The following is a 16,185-nucleotide window of genomic DNA, read 5'->3' as shown; positions in this document are numbered from 1 at the left end:
TAGACACAGATGCACACACACGCTCAGACAGCCCCACATGCACACACACACACACACACACACACACACACACACACACACACATACACACACACACACACACAATTTTTATTGCTGGGGCACAGAGATCATTCTCATTGGTAGTTCCTCCCACTAAGCTAGTGCACATGACTCCGATCTGACAACTCCTTTGAACAGGGATAGTGACACACACATGCTCACAACCTCACTATTTGCATACACACACACACACACACACACACACACACACACACACACACACACACACACACACACACACGCGCACACACACACACACTTGCTCCCTCACTCACTCCCTCACATACACACAGGTCTCCTGTGCTGTCATTCCTTCTCTCTGGATTAGCTTGTGGCAGATGGTGCAGAATGTCTTGGTCGGGGTGGATTCTACTTGTATGTTTTGGGGTACTCACAGGTAAATTGTCTTTATATTATTAATTTTCTTTTCTTCATTTATGTGTATTGTGTAAATCCTTCTGTGGGAGTTCATAATGCTGTCATTCATCATTTTCTTGGTTCAGTTAGGGAATTATACCTGCATTTTGTAATCATCACAAAAGTGCATCATTATTCCTTTTTTTTTTTTTTTGTACGGCAGAACCGATCACACTGAGTGTGTTTCAGTTCGTATCAGCTGGTACATGTCAATTCTTCATTGTTGGTGTCCTTCCCGTGCTATGAATCTTTTTCAACTATGAACTCTTAAATCTTGTTGTGTCTCTCACGTCTCTCATATGCCTTGAGTGAAGTTGAACAACCATGTAGGAGTTCTCATTAGAAGTGATAGATCCTCCCGACCTGCAGCCTGGATAATTGAACGCTAGTTTAATCACATCTAATTGATTTGTCTCCTGTGCTGATTTCTTTGCAACTTCTTGCAGGAGGAGCCAGTAGAGCTCTCGCTGAAGGGTCTGGCCCCACAGAGAGGAACTGCTCCGCTGTTCCACAAGTAAGACCACCCTCTACCCTCTCTCTCTCTCTCTCTCTCTCTCTCTCTCTCTATCTATCTCTATCTCTCCCTCTCTCTATCTCTCTCTCTCCCTCTCTTTCTCTCTCATTTCTCTATTTTAGCCAGCGTTGTGTCACTTAGTCATATCTTGTGTAAGTCTGTATCTTCATTTCCTTTGTGTCCGTTTCTCTCTCTCTCCTCATTCTAATGTACCCCTCCCTCAGTCTACTTTTGAGGGCTTGTTATATCCTTGCTGTTATGCTACATTTTCAGCACGCTGAGATCAGTGTGGTCAGCTCGCAAATGTAATCCAGTCTTTTAAGTGTCATCATTTGTACCATGGTGCATGGCGCACAGTAACTTTAATCTCTGCGGTTCCTCTGATCTACTTTGCTCTCTCTCTCTCTCTCTCTCTCTCTCTCGCTGTGTGTGTGTGTGTGTGTGTGTGTGTGTGTGTGTGTCCTACAGTATCTCCCTCCGACGGCGGTGAACACCACACTAGTGCTGCAGGCTCTGAGAGATGCCATGAGGGAGCAGAACATCACAGCCTACATCATCCCTGGCACAGATGCCCATCTGGTAGTGACCTCACCTCTGCCCTGCCCTGCACACTCACCTCTCATTCCACCGTTCCTCTCACTTCTCTCACTCGTTCACCACCTCCATCCCGTGTTTCTTTCTTCCCTCCAAGACATTTGATATTTCTCCTCTTCTCTCCACCCCCCCCTCCCCTCCCCCCCGCCAGCAGTCACAATTTGCTGGTGTTCTGACTCATGCCGTATTTTTTTTCTGAGAAGCCCTGAAAGATGATCACTTAATGATACTGAATAGCCTTGATGTCATCCCTTACATGGAAAATGGCACTCCTGCCATTTCTGCCATTAATCATGTCACGTCTGATGGCGTGATTAATGAGGGGAAGGAGAGGGAGGATGGATAACAGGGACAGAATAATTTCCCAGTTAAGAAATGTTGTAGGAAAGACACACATAATAATGTTCATTCTATTCAACTCACCATCGCTGCTGTTGTTTGGATTAATTGAACTATTTAATGGGTCATTTACTGGTCAAGTTGTTTGTTGAACTCCATCTTCTATAAACTGATCCAAGGGCAGGAAAGGCATCTCCTTGCAATTTGGCAACAATGCCGTCTCTAAGTTGAACAGCTGACAGCTGGAACGAGATATATCCGCTGCCAAAAATGGGATGCCTCACAGCGCAACATGGGAAGGGCAGAAAGCACACTTGGATGCATGTACATCTGCCTAGAAAAATCACTCAGCAGAGTGTGTTGCACTGTACTGTAAATAGTATAATCCTTTTAGAACTTACTGCAAATAAGTGATAATGTTTCCATATGAAGTGTACAGTACAGTATATATGTCCTTGGTTTTATGTCTTTGCTTTCATAAAAACAACAGTCTTGGGATTTAGATGTTACATTTCAGCATACCACGTCTTAAGTGTTACAGTTAGCAATACTTTTATCTCATGGTAGTCGTGCTTCAGTATCTAAGTTATACACCACCAGGGTGATGTTTGAATGTTTTATGTGTTAACTAGATAGCATTCATATCATCTGTAATGTTTACTGTATGTACCCTATAGGGTCCATATATCTTACTTTCACCAGGGTGTTGTCAGGATTTTGTCAGGACTACAACAGTTTTTAACGTTTATATGTTTGCTTGTTTTGATAAAAAAAACAACCTCCTTCAAGTCTGTAATACGTATTTGTTTTTGCTCTGTTTTTCTCCTTTTTTTCTCCCAGAGTGAGTACATTGCTCCACGGGATGCTCGGGTCGCCTTAATGTCTGGCTTCACCGGTTCAGCAGGTTAGTTTTAACGACATTTTGGCCCACTGTTTTTGGATTGGACAAAACATAAGCACATTTGTATTCATGGCCATTGCTTTCCCATAAGCACCCCACAGCGCCATAAAACAGATAGATTTTGTCCCTGAATTCACAACCTTTGGTTAATAGACGATTCATTATTAGTGAGCTTGTAATGGTCTGTTATTAGTCCCTCATTACAGTGCATGAAAATGCACTGTACTGTTCTTCCAAAACTTCTTCTTCTTCTTATTAGAGTGCATGAAAATGCACTCTACTGTTATGCTGTTTATTCTTATTACCGATATTATAGTCTTCAGTCACTTTTTGTGCGTTCAATTCAGCTTCAACCGTTCGACGTAGAAACTTCATTCAAACTGCGCTGCGTAGGTCTTACTTAGGTGACTTCAGCTATGTAATTTTCAACTTTGAAAACTTTATCGTTTAATTTATATGAATTTTTTAAAACATTTTTTCTCCCATAGACTTAACATTGGATTATGACATCACAATGAAGTCGTTGAGCAATTAGAATCTTAAGCCAGGTGTTCAAAGCCACCTGGCAGCAACTCTCTGTCTCAGGCTTTCTGACTCTCTTAAGACAACATATCCTGTTCAACTGTTTCCTCTGCCCACAACTGTTTCAAAATAAAAGTCCTCATCATTTTTGCATTTTCATGCACTCGTAATTTCCTTGGAATTACATCTCTAGTTACAGTGCATGAAAATGCACTGTACTGTTCTTCCAAGGCTTCTTCTTCTTATTATTATTATTCCGCTGATCAAATTAATTTTTTCTATTCAGCTTGAACCGTTTAACTTAGAAACTTCATTCAAACGTCGCAACGTAGGTCTTAAATAGGGGAAGGCTGCTAAGTATTTTTCAACTTTGTAACTTTTATACTTTTTAAACTATAAATTAAAAACTATTACAAATTTCCCCATAGACTTAACATTGGCCTCTATGACATCACAATCGGATCATTAAGCAATTAGAATCTTATGCCAGGTGGCCAGCCCCACCTGCAGCAGCCCTCTCTCTCTCAGGCTTTAAGCATACAATCTCTCTGTGAAGACTACATATCCTGTTAACTGTTTCCTCTTTCCACAACTGTTTCAAAATAAAAGTCCTCACTGCAATAATACACTATTAAATCATTTAACCATTGAAACTACTCAACTATTTAACTGTTCAACCATTCCAACTGTCAGTTATCATCAACTATGCCTCCAGTCAACTACATGAGACTTCCATGCACCTAGCAACCAACATAGCAACCATCAAAATTAAGCGTTTATGACCGTTTCCATAGCAACCAACATGATTTTACTACAGTAACTTCTTTATTCCTGATAGTGGCAGCCATGGATACCCCATCAACAAATGTTTCAAAATAAAAGTCCTCAGTACCAAGTTAGCTAGTTAGCATGGTTAGCATAATTAACATTGTTAGCATAGTTAACATTTTTAACATAACTGCTAAAAATGATTAGCTAAGTTAGCTAATCAACCTGGTTAGCATTGTTAGCATAGTTAACATTGTTAGCATTGTTAGCATTTTTAACATAACTGCTAAAAATGATTAGCTAAGTTAGCTAATCAACGTGGTTAGCATTGTTAGCATAGTTAGCATTGTTAGCATAGTTAACATTTTAGAATACCTTTTAGAAATCATTAGTTAAGTTAGAACAGGAATGTTTAAGCTTTAAAATGTCTACCTAAACACTATCAACTCTCTTTAAACTATGCAACCACCATGTTTACCCTAGCTATACCTTAGTAGCCATATCTACATTATCTATCTATATTTTTTTTTGCATTTTCATGCACTGGTAATTCCTTGGAATTGCATTTCTAGTTATTATTATTCCGCTGATCAAATTCATTTTTTCTATTCAGCTTGAACCGTTTAACTTAGAAACTTCATTCAAACGTCGCAACGTAGGTCTTAAATAGGGGAATGCTGCTATGTATTTTTCAACTTTGTAACTTTTATACTTTTTAAACTATAAATTAAAAACTATTACAAATTTCCCCATAGACTTAACATTGGCCTCTATGACATCACAATCGGATCATTAAACAATTAGAATCTTATGCCAGGTGGCCAGCCCCACCTGCAGCAGCCCTCTCTCTCTCAGGCTTTAAGCATACAATCTCTCTGTGAAGACTACATATCCTGTTAACTGTTTCCTCTGTCCACAACTGTTTGAAAATAAAAGTCCTCACTGCAATAATACACTATTAAATCATTTAACCACTGAAACTACTCAACTATTTAACTGTTCAACCATTCCAACTGTCAGTTATCATCAACTATGCCTCCAGTCAACTAAATGAATCCTCCATGTACCTAGCAACCAACATAGCAACCATTACAATTAAGCATTTTTGACAGTTTCCATAGCAACCAACATGATTATACTACAGTAACTTCTTTATTCTTGATAGTGGGCACCATGGATACCCTAGCAACTACTGTTTCAAAATAAAAGTCCTCACTAGCAAGTTAGCATTGTTAGCATGGTTAGCACAGTTAGCATTGTTAGCATAGTTAGCATTTTTAGCATAACTGCTAAAAATGATTAGCTAAGTTAGCTAATCAACCTGGTTAGCATTGTTAGCATAGTTAGCATTGTTAGCATAGTTAGCATTTTTAGCACAAATGCTAAAATGATTAGCTAAGTTAGCTAATCAACGTGGTTAGCATTGTTAACATAGTTAGCAATGTTAGCATAGTTAGCATTTTTTAGCATTACTGCTAGAAATCATCAGCTAAGTTAACTTATCAACCTGGTTAGCATTGTTAGCATAGTTAACATTTTAGAATACCTGTTAGAAATTATTAGTTAAGTTAGAACAGGAATGTTTAAGCTTTAAAATGTCTACCTTAACACTATCAACTCTCTTTAAACTATGCAACCACCATGTTTACCCTAGCTACACCTTAGTAGCCATATCTACATTTTTTTGCATTTTCATGCACTGGTAATTCCTTGGAATTGCATTTCTAGTTTGGATGTGATCCTCATCGACAGGCACAGCGGTGGTGACACTGACCAGAGCCACGCTGTGGACAGATAGCCGATACTGGGTCCAGGCTGAGCGGCAGCTGGACTGTAACTGGGAGCTGGAGAAAGACGGTGAGGGGTCCCCCACCCACATACTGTACATCTCCTCAACCCGCATCAGCAGGCTGATAGTTAATGATGTCTCACTAATGCACGGCTGCCCTGTCTGACCCCACAGTCTCCATACGCAGCATCACAAACTGGCTCATCCAAGTGGTTGAGGAGGGGGAAGAGATCGGCTTTGATCCCTATGTCTTCTCAGTCAGTAAGGCCACCCGCATGCAGATGCCATTTTGTTCTTGTTATTTAAATAAATCCGTACCTCACAAATGAAATGCTACTCTAAAAACTATTTTTTTTTAAACTGGGGAACCTTTAGGGTTTCTAGACTTTGGTTGCAATTTTGATAGGAAAAATAAGTATTCTGTGGTTTTAGCAGTTTAATTTAACACTGGCAATAGGAAAAGTATTAATTTGTTTAAAAAACAACCGAAAGTGAGTAAGTAGGCCACCGTTTGATTTTATCTAAACTGAAAGTACAGTTTATGATTTTATTTCAATTGTGGTCATTGGTTCACATTGATGAGTCAGTGATGCAGGATAAAGTTATAGATTAACGTTCAGACAGTCTGTCTCTCTCCTAATCCAAGTGATGTTCTTTGCAGAGACGTTCAGCTCTTATAACGTCAACCTGTCCCCCGCCAGCCTGAAGCTGAAGTCCATTCCTGCCAACCTGGTAGATAAAGTATGGACCAATCGGCCAGCTGTCCCCCCAGACAACCTTGTGCGTCTACCGGACAACATCATCGGTGTGTTGTTTTCTGTGTGTGTGTGTGTGTGTGTGTGTGTGTGTGTGTGTGTGTGTGAGAGAGAGAGGGAGAGAGAGTGAAAGATAGCGGGAGAGAAAGAAAGAAAGAAAGAAAGAAAGAGAAAGAGTGCTTTGTGTTATCTTGGGCTCCAGAGCATATAAATACCTGCAAACAGCAGATGTTCATAAACTGGTGACAAACAGAGTAATAAATGGCCTATTTGGAGGCTTTACAGCCAGTTTTATCACAGTAGTGACCACTGAAGCATGACATGACCAAGGAGTTGTATAACTTCCAATTTTCCTCTTTCTATCGCTTGTAGTTACAATAACTGTGTGTGTGTGTGTGTCTGTATGCGTGTGTGTGTGTGTGTGTGTGTGTGTGGGGGTGTATGTGTGTGTGTGTCTGCTTACGTTTGCAGAAAGGACTTGGCAAGAGAAGGTAACACATATCAGGAACACGATGAAGGAGAGCCCTTACAAGCCCACCGCTGTTCTTCTCTCCGCTCTCGACGAAACTGCCTGTGAGAACAACACTCACATGTACACACAAACGCACACATATATGGTTTTCTTATAATTTCCTTCAACCTGAAAATACTTTCAGATGAACCAAAGCAGTATTTCTCACATACTTTACACAAACCCACATATCATCCACATACAACTCCCGTCACACAAATAAGTACTTGCTGGCTAGGCAGCCTAGTTGTTCTGATCTTCTTTTAGTACTTAGCTCCAAGACCTCTCCGTAAGTGAGATATAGAGTATGACTTGAGACTGTTGTTTGTTGTCCCAGGGCTCTTTAACCTTCGAGGGAATGATATTCCATACAACCCATTCTTCTATTCCTATACCCTGGTGACTACAGATGAGATCTGGCAAGTATCCCTCCTCCACACCACACCCTTGTGTCCATCAATGAGCTGTCTAGTCCAGGCACAGTGTGGTTACGTATGTGTTTAGCTATGTTTTTTGTGAACATGGTATAAAACATGGTATGTGTTTAGGCAAATCCCAAAACAAATATCATGTTTACCAAGAATACGACTAGATGTAAATTATATACGAGAGAATACACCATAGAGGATTTTTCTGAACATCTCTCTTCTCTCTGTCTCTCTCACTCACTCTCTGACTGTCTCTGTGTCTGTCTCTTATTATCTCTCTCTCTCTCTTTCATCCTTTTGCTTATTCTCTCCATAGGCTGTTTGTGCACACAGCTCGTGTGACAGACGAGCTGAAGACATACTTGAACGCAAGCTGTTGGACGCCTGACTGTGTGCAGCTGCTTGAGTACGGTACGGAACGAAGCCTCCTGGAATCCTACCTAAGACGGTCCGGTGTAAAGGTGTGGGTGGGGACAGAGTACACCAACCAGGCGCTCTACGAGCTCATCCCGGAGGTAAGGCCTTGGATCAGCAGGAGTAGCTCCTCTCTCACAGAGACAGACTAAATTGGTCATCTTGTTCTCCTCTAGTCTGTAAGGTGTTGTTAGACCATAGAGATATTAATACCGTAGCCTTGTGATGAGTACCATCAGAACGTGGAGCGTTTCCTCTTAAGATCAGTTATATGTATGTGTGAAAGCAGCAATTGCTCTCCGTTTCGGGAACAAAACAAGCGGACAACTCGCTTCCAACTGAACTTCATAGTGATTGTTTTTTTTATTAATCAGAAACAAAATAGTGCCCTTAATCAGTTGTTTGTGTGTTTGTTTGTTTGTTTGTTTCAGGACAAGTTAATGATCACTGATTACTCACCAGTACTCACCACCAAAGCTGTGAAGGACCCCACAGAGCAGCGCATCCTCCGAGAGGCACATGTAAGATTAGCCATCGCCATGGAGATGATTGTGTAGTCATAATGTCGTTTCCCCATTTCTGCCTCTGTCCCGCCTTTCTTTTCTCTCAGCGGAACTTAGGAGCCTCATTTGCATTGCTAACACAAATGCTTTCAGTGAAATGAAGTAAATATTGATCCCTCCCCTCCATCCAAGAGAAAGATTATGCTGGATGCAATTTTCTTGTGTGTATGGTTGACTGCAAAGAAAAAAACATTTTGCATAATTTGAAAACTAAGAAAATGTAATTCTAGCCCTGATAAACCCAGCACAGCTTGTTGTCTGTTGTTTTGTTTTGTGCTCCATGGTTTGGGAGTTATCAGTACTGTTCCAGTGGTACCCATTGCCACTGAGGCACCACCAGCCTTAAAAGTCCTCCACCACTATGTGATAAAGCACAAATCAAATATCGTTTTGGAACCAGTTATTCAAAGACAGAGTGAAGAAGTGAAATAGAATTCTGCCACCGCAGTGTCCAGTGCTGAGCTGCAGTAATGGGGTGTTTTTTCTCGGAAGGCGCCTGTGATGACAGGATGATGGATGTCCCTGTCTGTCGGCAGACTTTGCCTTGCTGTAGAGTTGTGTGCTATTTGGGCTGCCTGCTCCATTTGTGAATGAGTGTGCACTCTCTACTGTTTCCTGTGTTAGGGAGTTAGACTCAATCCCAATACTCTATCTTACCCCTTCACCTTACCCCTTCCCCTTGGTGTTGCGCGTTCATGTGAGATATAGTCCTTTCTACTGTTTCCTGTGTGAGTGAGTGAGTCCTCTCGAAGGTTTCCTATGTGAGTGAGTGAGTCCTCTCTACTGTTTCCTATGTGAGTGAGTGAGTCCTCTCTACTGTTTCCTGTGTGAGTGAGTGAGTCTTCTCTACTGTTTCCTGTGTGAGTGAGTGAGTCCTCTGGAAGGTTTCCTATGTGAGTGAGTGAGTCCTCTCTACTGTTTCCTGTGTGAGTGAGTGAGTGAGTCCTCTCTACTGTTTCCTGTGTGAGTGAGTGAGTCCTCTCTACTGTTTCCTGTGTGAGTGAGTGAGTCCTCTCTACTGTTTCCTGTGTGAGTGAGTGAGTCTTCTCTACTGTTTCCTGTGTGAGTGAGTGAGTCCTCTCTACTGTTTCCTGTGTGAGTGAGTGAGTCCTCTCTACTGTTTCCTGTGTGAGTGAGTGAGTCCTCTCTACTATTCCCTGTGTGAGTGAGTGTGTACTGTTTCCTATATGAGTGAGTGAGTGAGTGAGTGAGTGCTGTTTGTTTACTGTGTGTGAGTGAGTGAGTCCTCTCTACTATGTATGAGTGAGTGAGTCCTCTCTGCTGTTCCCTGTGTGAAGATTAGGGACGCGGTGGCAGTCATGGAGTTCCTGATCTGGCTGGAGAAGACTGTCCCCGGGGGAAAAGAGACCGAGCTCACAGCCGCACATTATGTCAACGAGTGCCGCAAGTAATTGGAAATTAGACACACACACACACACACACACACACACACACACACACAGAGAGAGAGAGAGATACATTAGGGTGACCAGACGTCCCCGGTTTCAGGGGACAGTCCCCGTTTTTGAATGCCTGTCCCCGGGAAAATACAGAAAAAGTACCTCTGTCCCCGTTTTTTGAAGATAAAACTGAAGATACTGTATCAATCTAATTGTGTATTTCAATCAGATTGATAGTCAAACTGAATATGTCCCAGTTTTTTCCACATTTTTAGGATTATGTCCCCTATTTTGGTCTCGGACATCTGGTCACCTTAATATACATGTCCACATGCACACATGCAGGCACAGTTACTATTTGATCAATATATCACTGTCTTAGATATGGAATGTCTCTTTATACTGTATGTTGAGTGCTTGGTTAATTGCTGATTTCATGACTTTGCAGAAAACAGGCCCTCAGCAGGGGTCCCAGCTTTGAGACCATCTCTGCCAGTGGACCCAACGCTGCTCTTGCACACTACAGGCAAGAAGCACCTGCTCTCTCATTTCAGTGTAGCATTCTAAGCTAGACTGCTGTGATTGAGTGTCTTTGAAAAGCGTGATATATATATTAAATGTTTTATATGTATTGTTATTAGTAGTAGTAGTATTAGTAGTATTGGTGAGATGTTTTCTGTATTCACAATGCCCTACTATTTTGCAGTCCTGCTGAAGGGACGGCACGAGCGCTGACTGTAGATGAGATGTACCTTGTGGATTCTGGCGGCCAGTACCTGTAAGTATGACCAGCATGCTTAGCAGCTGTCTAGCTATTACTTGTACAGTGAAAAGGATTTTTTAAAATGAGAAATGACTTATCTGGAGAGTCTGATCTGACCTGTTGTGTTATTGTGATGATGTTTTGTCCACCGTAGGGACGGAACAACTGACATCACCCGAACAGTACATTGGGGCACCCCCACTGACTTTCAGAGGGTAAGGCAGAGGAGTTGAATAAGACGTTAATGTGTATGGGCTGTGTGATGCTCATTAAAGTGAGTTTTACATTAAACATCAGGGTCACAGATCATCTTACAAATGCACTTTGGGTTGAGTTGTTCACTTTGGGGGTCTTAATGTATTCTACAGAGGCTTCTGGCTGACCTTTAGCTCAAATATAACCGTGTTAGCTGTTTAAATATGAATAACTCCGATGTTACGTGTTCTTTTGAAGATAAACATTGATATGTCCTTGGGAGAAAGTTGACTGGTTTTCTTTTTTTCAACAACTTTGTAGGAGGCCTTTACCCGAGTGCTGATGGGGAACATTGAAATTTCTAGAAACATCTTCCCTGATGGAACAAGAGGTTTGCGCACACGTCCAATTTTCATCCACATTTTAGTTGAATTTTGTGATTTATGTAGTTCCTCCACAAGGGGTCTCCATAATGTCTCTGGCAGTTGTCTTGAGTATAATGTCATGGCCTCTCACATGGATGTTCCTGTAGGCGTCAACATGGAGATGCTGGGCCGCCGGGCATTGTGGGAGGTCGGACTGAACTATGGTCACGGTACAGGCCACGGCGTGGGCAATTACTTTGGAGTTCATGAATGTGAGTCTGTCCACACTTTGTGATGTTTTGATGCCATTGCCAATCTCAATTTATGTTATATATTTTCATGTTTAATCAGTTGTCATGGCAGAGCATGTCACCTGACTGTTTTTGCATTTAAGAGGGTGGCTCATTGAATTTAAACTTGTACATAGTGTTGTGGACATATCTGTTTATTATGTTACTCTGTGTCTGATGTTTTGTAAAAAAAATTCCAACAGGGCCTGTGGGTTTCCAGTCCAACAATATTCCCTTTAAAGAGGGCATGTTCACTTCTATAGGTAAGAGCACACCTGTCTCTAGAGTCATAACCCTATACATTCCCATATCATGTGTTTATCAGTCCAGTGAAGGTGGATTCAGTGATGGTGGCAGATTCTGACTGTTTTGAAGTTCTCCTCAGAGTCCTTTACTGCTTGGTGAAGAATAACAGTGATTCTTCTTAGTTTGGTTTTAGAGGGTCTTAGGGGGTCTTTTGCTTTGTTACAGAGCCCGAGAGCGACTCAAAATATCTGCTATACTGACAGACACCTGGTGAAGATAACTTTACTTTAACTAAATGTTTGGAAGGGAAGCGTTCTGAGTCGACTCTGTTGTCTTTCATTTCGTGCTAAAAAAGGAGACGTCACCCAATATCATAGCCTTTGTTCACGAATGTCCTGACGACAGGCTCAGATCAAAACATCAACAGCTTTGACGTCTTTGAAGTGCATGGCAGCAGTGAATATTTTCTTCTGCTTTTTTTTTGTTACCCTCACATGCTACCAGACCTATTTTTACAGATTCAGTATACTGTGTTGGGTTGAGTTGTTTTTCTGCTGTTAATGTTTATTACCTTTTTATTCATTAGAGCCTGGATACTACAAAGAGAATGACTTTGGCATTAGAATTGAGGATGTTGCTGTCTTGGTTCCAGTTAAGACACCGGTAAAATAGATTTTATTCCACTGTATTTACTGTGAAGCATCCATTGTTTGCAAAATATGTTACAACATATATTATTATTTTCATCATTATTTTACAATTTTACAATTATTTTAGTATTATTATGTAACATACTGTACATGTTGTAGTTAATGCTCTTATAATTCTGATGTTTTTGAGTATGTATGTATACACATATTTTTTCTTATTTCACATGTCTAGGTCATACACATTCACACATTGTTGATCCATGTTCTCTCTCATCTAGTACGGCAATAACTTCTTGACCTTCGACACTGTGTCTCTGGTTCCCTATGACCGGAAGCTGATCAACACTTCAATCATGAGTCCGCAGCAGGTAAACGACTCTGTCAGCCTTCAAGTTGCCTCTCCCAGTGTCCTTGTCAGCTTGTGTAGCTGGGCTCCAATCCAGAGGTCTGACAGAATGCGGAGACTATGATGGAGTGGCGACCATATTGTCTGCCTGCCTCTCTGGCACTGTGAGATTTATGCAGAATTTATGCTGAAAGACAAGCACGGAAGAGGGAGCCAAGGTAACATATTGTGCTGCAGGAGGCGTGTATACGCGTGCGCGTGTGTGTGTGTGTGTGGGTGTGTGTGTGGGTGTATGTGTGTGTGCGCGCGCGTGTGTGTGTGTGTGTGTGTACGTGTGTGTGTGTGTGTGCGCGCGCATGTGCGTGTGTGTGTGTGTGCGGGCGTGCGGGCGTGCGGGCGGGCGTGTGTGCGTGCGTGTGTGTGTGTGCGGGCGTGTGTGCGTGTGTGTGTGTGTGTGTGTGTGTGTGTGTGTGTGTGTGTGTGTGTGTGTGTGTGAAGCCTGCTATCATTTGCTCAGTAGAGCTTTGACACCTCTAATCCTTGTGGTGTTGAGGTCTGGTGCTCTCTATGCTAATGCGCTGGCTTCCTCTGAAAAACCCCCGCTGACGTCTCTCTTCTCAGAAACTCTCTAGATGCGCACATCTGGGCACAGTAAGGCATATCTCTAGATGCGCACATCTGGGCACAGTAAGGCATGTGTCTAGATGCGCACATCTGGGGTATTTATTAATTATCTACAATGCCCAGTTACTTTGGATACTTTTTTAAAACCATGATTGATTTGTTGTAACCCTTACTTATTATCACATATCCACATTACATCTTCACCTTTTATTTTTATGGTTACATATATGACTATAGCAATAAATCCGCGTATCTGTAATTCCACAATGCCTTTAGGATGGCAAAGAAAGGGTATGTCATCCAAATACAGAAACACTCCTTGGCACAAAAGAATCATTAAAAACTTAATTTAGTTCAGAGCCATGAAATAGTTTTAATTACAAGCTTAGTAATTGAAAAGGCTTTAAAAGTTGATAGGCCATCAGAGAGTGAGTGAGTTGATTAAAGAATTTAAAGGTTTTACCAAATACCTTTTAAAACAAGCATTTAGATGTTTCAAGTCTTATTTAATAGAAAGTGAAAGGATCATCAATAACAAAGGATTAAAAATAATTCTCCTTCCCTTGTGTGTGTGTGTGTGTGTGTGTGCACTTGTATATGTGTGGTCGCGCACAAATGTCTATGTGTGTGTGCGTGTCTGTGTGCGTGCGTGCGTGCTTGCGTGCATGCTTGCGTGCGTGCGTGTGTGTCTGTGTGCGTGTCTGTCCACCCACCCCAGCTGCAGTGGCTGGACCGCTACTACCTGTCCATCCGTGAGACGATGGGGCCGGAGCTGGAGCGGCAGGGCCTGAAGGAGGTGCAGGAGTGGATGATGAAGCACACGGAGCCCTTCCAGAGCCCCACCTCCTCCGCCTCAGTGTGCTCCCTCTCCCTGCTCCTCTACCTCATCCCCACTGCACTCATCCACCACATCCTCTGAGACGCTCCTCTCCTCCGCCTCGCGCTCTTCACTTTGATCTCCGTTTTGTTTGTGTCTTTCACGCACTGTTTCTCTTCACATCATCATGTTGTTTTCACTGGGACTCCATCACCTGCTTGTTTAAGACTGTTTTCCTCTTTTGTCCGCACCTCTGGTCTATATCTTTTACCTGTTCTGGGTTTTCTACATTGATTGTCTCGCTTCTTTAGTAATATGGGTTTCAATCATAAACAACCTCCTCATTTGTCTGTGAGTTATTGTGATGTGCTCATACTGTAAGTCAGCATTCATGTTCAATTAAGATATTGTGATTTTGTTCATTTTCTTCTTACACTGTAATTTAATTTTGTTTATGAGCTGTAAAAAGCCAAATATGTGTGTATTCAGAAAAAAAGTCTATTCTTATTTATAATTTAATAAAAAATGACAACAACGCTTGCACATCTATATGAGGGAAAGTGTGTGTTTGGGTTTTTTTCACCCCTTAATGCACGTTTCACATGACCCAAACTATGCTCTAATGACATGGTACACTGACCTATATGTGGTGTTAATACATATATTTAGACCAGTAAACACTGACACGTGCATATATTTAGACCAGTAAACACTGACACGTGCATTGAATGTGGGGATTTAAATAGCGTGCCAACTGTCGGAGATGGATGGTGGCGCTGTTTCACTGGTGGTTGCACAACAGGAGGCCTTCTCTCGCTTGGCCCCTCGTCTCCAGGAGCCCGGGCGCATCTTGAGGTTTGCCCCTGCCACATGAGAAGCGCTGCTGCCAGCAGAGGTGCCTGTTGCCAGGCAACAGTTCCGCCAGAGCCGCGGGAGGGTGTGAATGTGGTTTCAGACGCGGCCTTGTGCTGCACTGCACACTTCTGCTGGCCTCGCAGGCACGGAAGCAGAATTAGAGCAGCAGAGTGGCAGAGCCCTTCAGTGTCTGTAGGGACCAGGGCCCTTAAAGGGCCACACAGCCCTTCAGTGTCTGTAGAGACCAGGGCCCTTTAAGGGCCACAGAACCCTTTAGTGTCTTTAGGGACCAGAGCCCTTAAAGGGCCACAGACCCCTTTAGTGTGTGTAGAGACCAGGGCCTTTAAAGGCCAACAGACCCCTTTAGTGTGTGTAGAGACCAGGGCCCTTAAAGGGCCACGGAACCCTTTAGTGTGTGTAGAGACCAGGGCCCTTAAAGGGCCACAGAACCCTTTAGTGTGTGTAGAGACCAGGGTGCTTTAAGGGCCACAGAACCCTTTAGTGACTGTAGAGACCAGGGTGCTTCTCAAGTTTGTGCATATTATTCTTGTTGTTCAGAATGTATTAGAGCTGGTGTGATGAAGTGACACATTCTATTCCCATTTTTAGCATGCATGGATCAAATGACTGGTTTTGATAATCTAACATATTTTGCTAAAATAAAGGTTGGGCACTCTCAATATCAGTGGTAAAGAACAGTTGTAGGAAAAAGACGTGTTGCCTTGTGGATATTCATCTTCACCTTGAAAACTGTGGCCAAGTATTTGGGTGTACTGCTTATGCAAGTTAGGTCTCACCGTAGAGGACGGTGAAAAGTGCACTGTTTAGATAACTATGAGACACAGGAGAACAGAACACCTGCGAGGTTGCTGGCTGCTGCCTCTTTTTCTAGATAGCCGGTAAATCCAACAGAGGCCAGAGCAGGACTGTGTGTAAGGACAATCACTACTAGAGAGCGCACAGACGGGCTGTTCAATGACGACCATACAGTACGCACCGCGGCCAGTGGCTCTGGTCGGCAGATAGAGCCTGGAGGAGGGGGAACTATGGAAAGAGGAA

The 16,185-nt window shown here is 42.4% G+C and overlaps 1 protein-coding gene across 1 annotated transcript; it reads left to right on the top strand.

Moving 5' to 3' along the window:
- Positions 1-312: 312 nt before the first annotated feature.
- Positions 313-14,814, top strand: xpnpep2 (X-prolyl aminopeptidase (aminopeptidase P) 2, membrane-bound; the record flags this gene model as incomplete). The annotated part of the gene is made up of 21 exons (XM_062524547.1): positions 313-457; positions 924-991; positions 1,460-1,570; positions 2,765-2,828; positions 5,868-5,972; positions 6,079-6,165; positions 6,566-6,709; positions 7,131-7,232; positions 7,508-7,589; positions 7,915-8,113; positions 8,444-8,533; positions 9,874-9,983; positions 10,424-10,501; positions 10,682-10,753; positions 10,893-10,953; positions 11,255-11,324; positions 11,466-11,570; positions 11,792-11,851; positions 12,421-12,497; positions 12,763-12,852; positions 14,173-14,814. Coding segments are annotated over 21 exons (2,121 nt in total), but the record flags the coding sequence as incomplete, so codon positions are not given.
- Positions 14,815-16,185: the final 1,371 nt, after the last annotated feature.

This window comes from Sardina pilchardus, chromosome 21, assembly GCF_963854185.1.
Source record: "Sardina pilchardus chromosome 21, fSarPil1.1, whole genome shotgun sequence".
In the NCBI taxonomy this organism is placed as follows: Eukaryota; Metazoa; Chordata; class Actinopteri; order Clupeiformes; family Clupeidae; genus Sardina; species Sardina pilchardus.
This window is presented reverse-complemented; position numbering and strand designations above follow the sequence as displayed.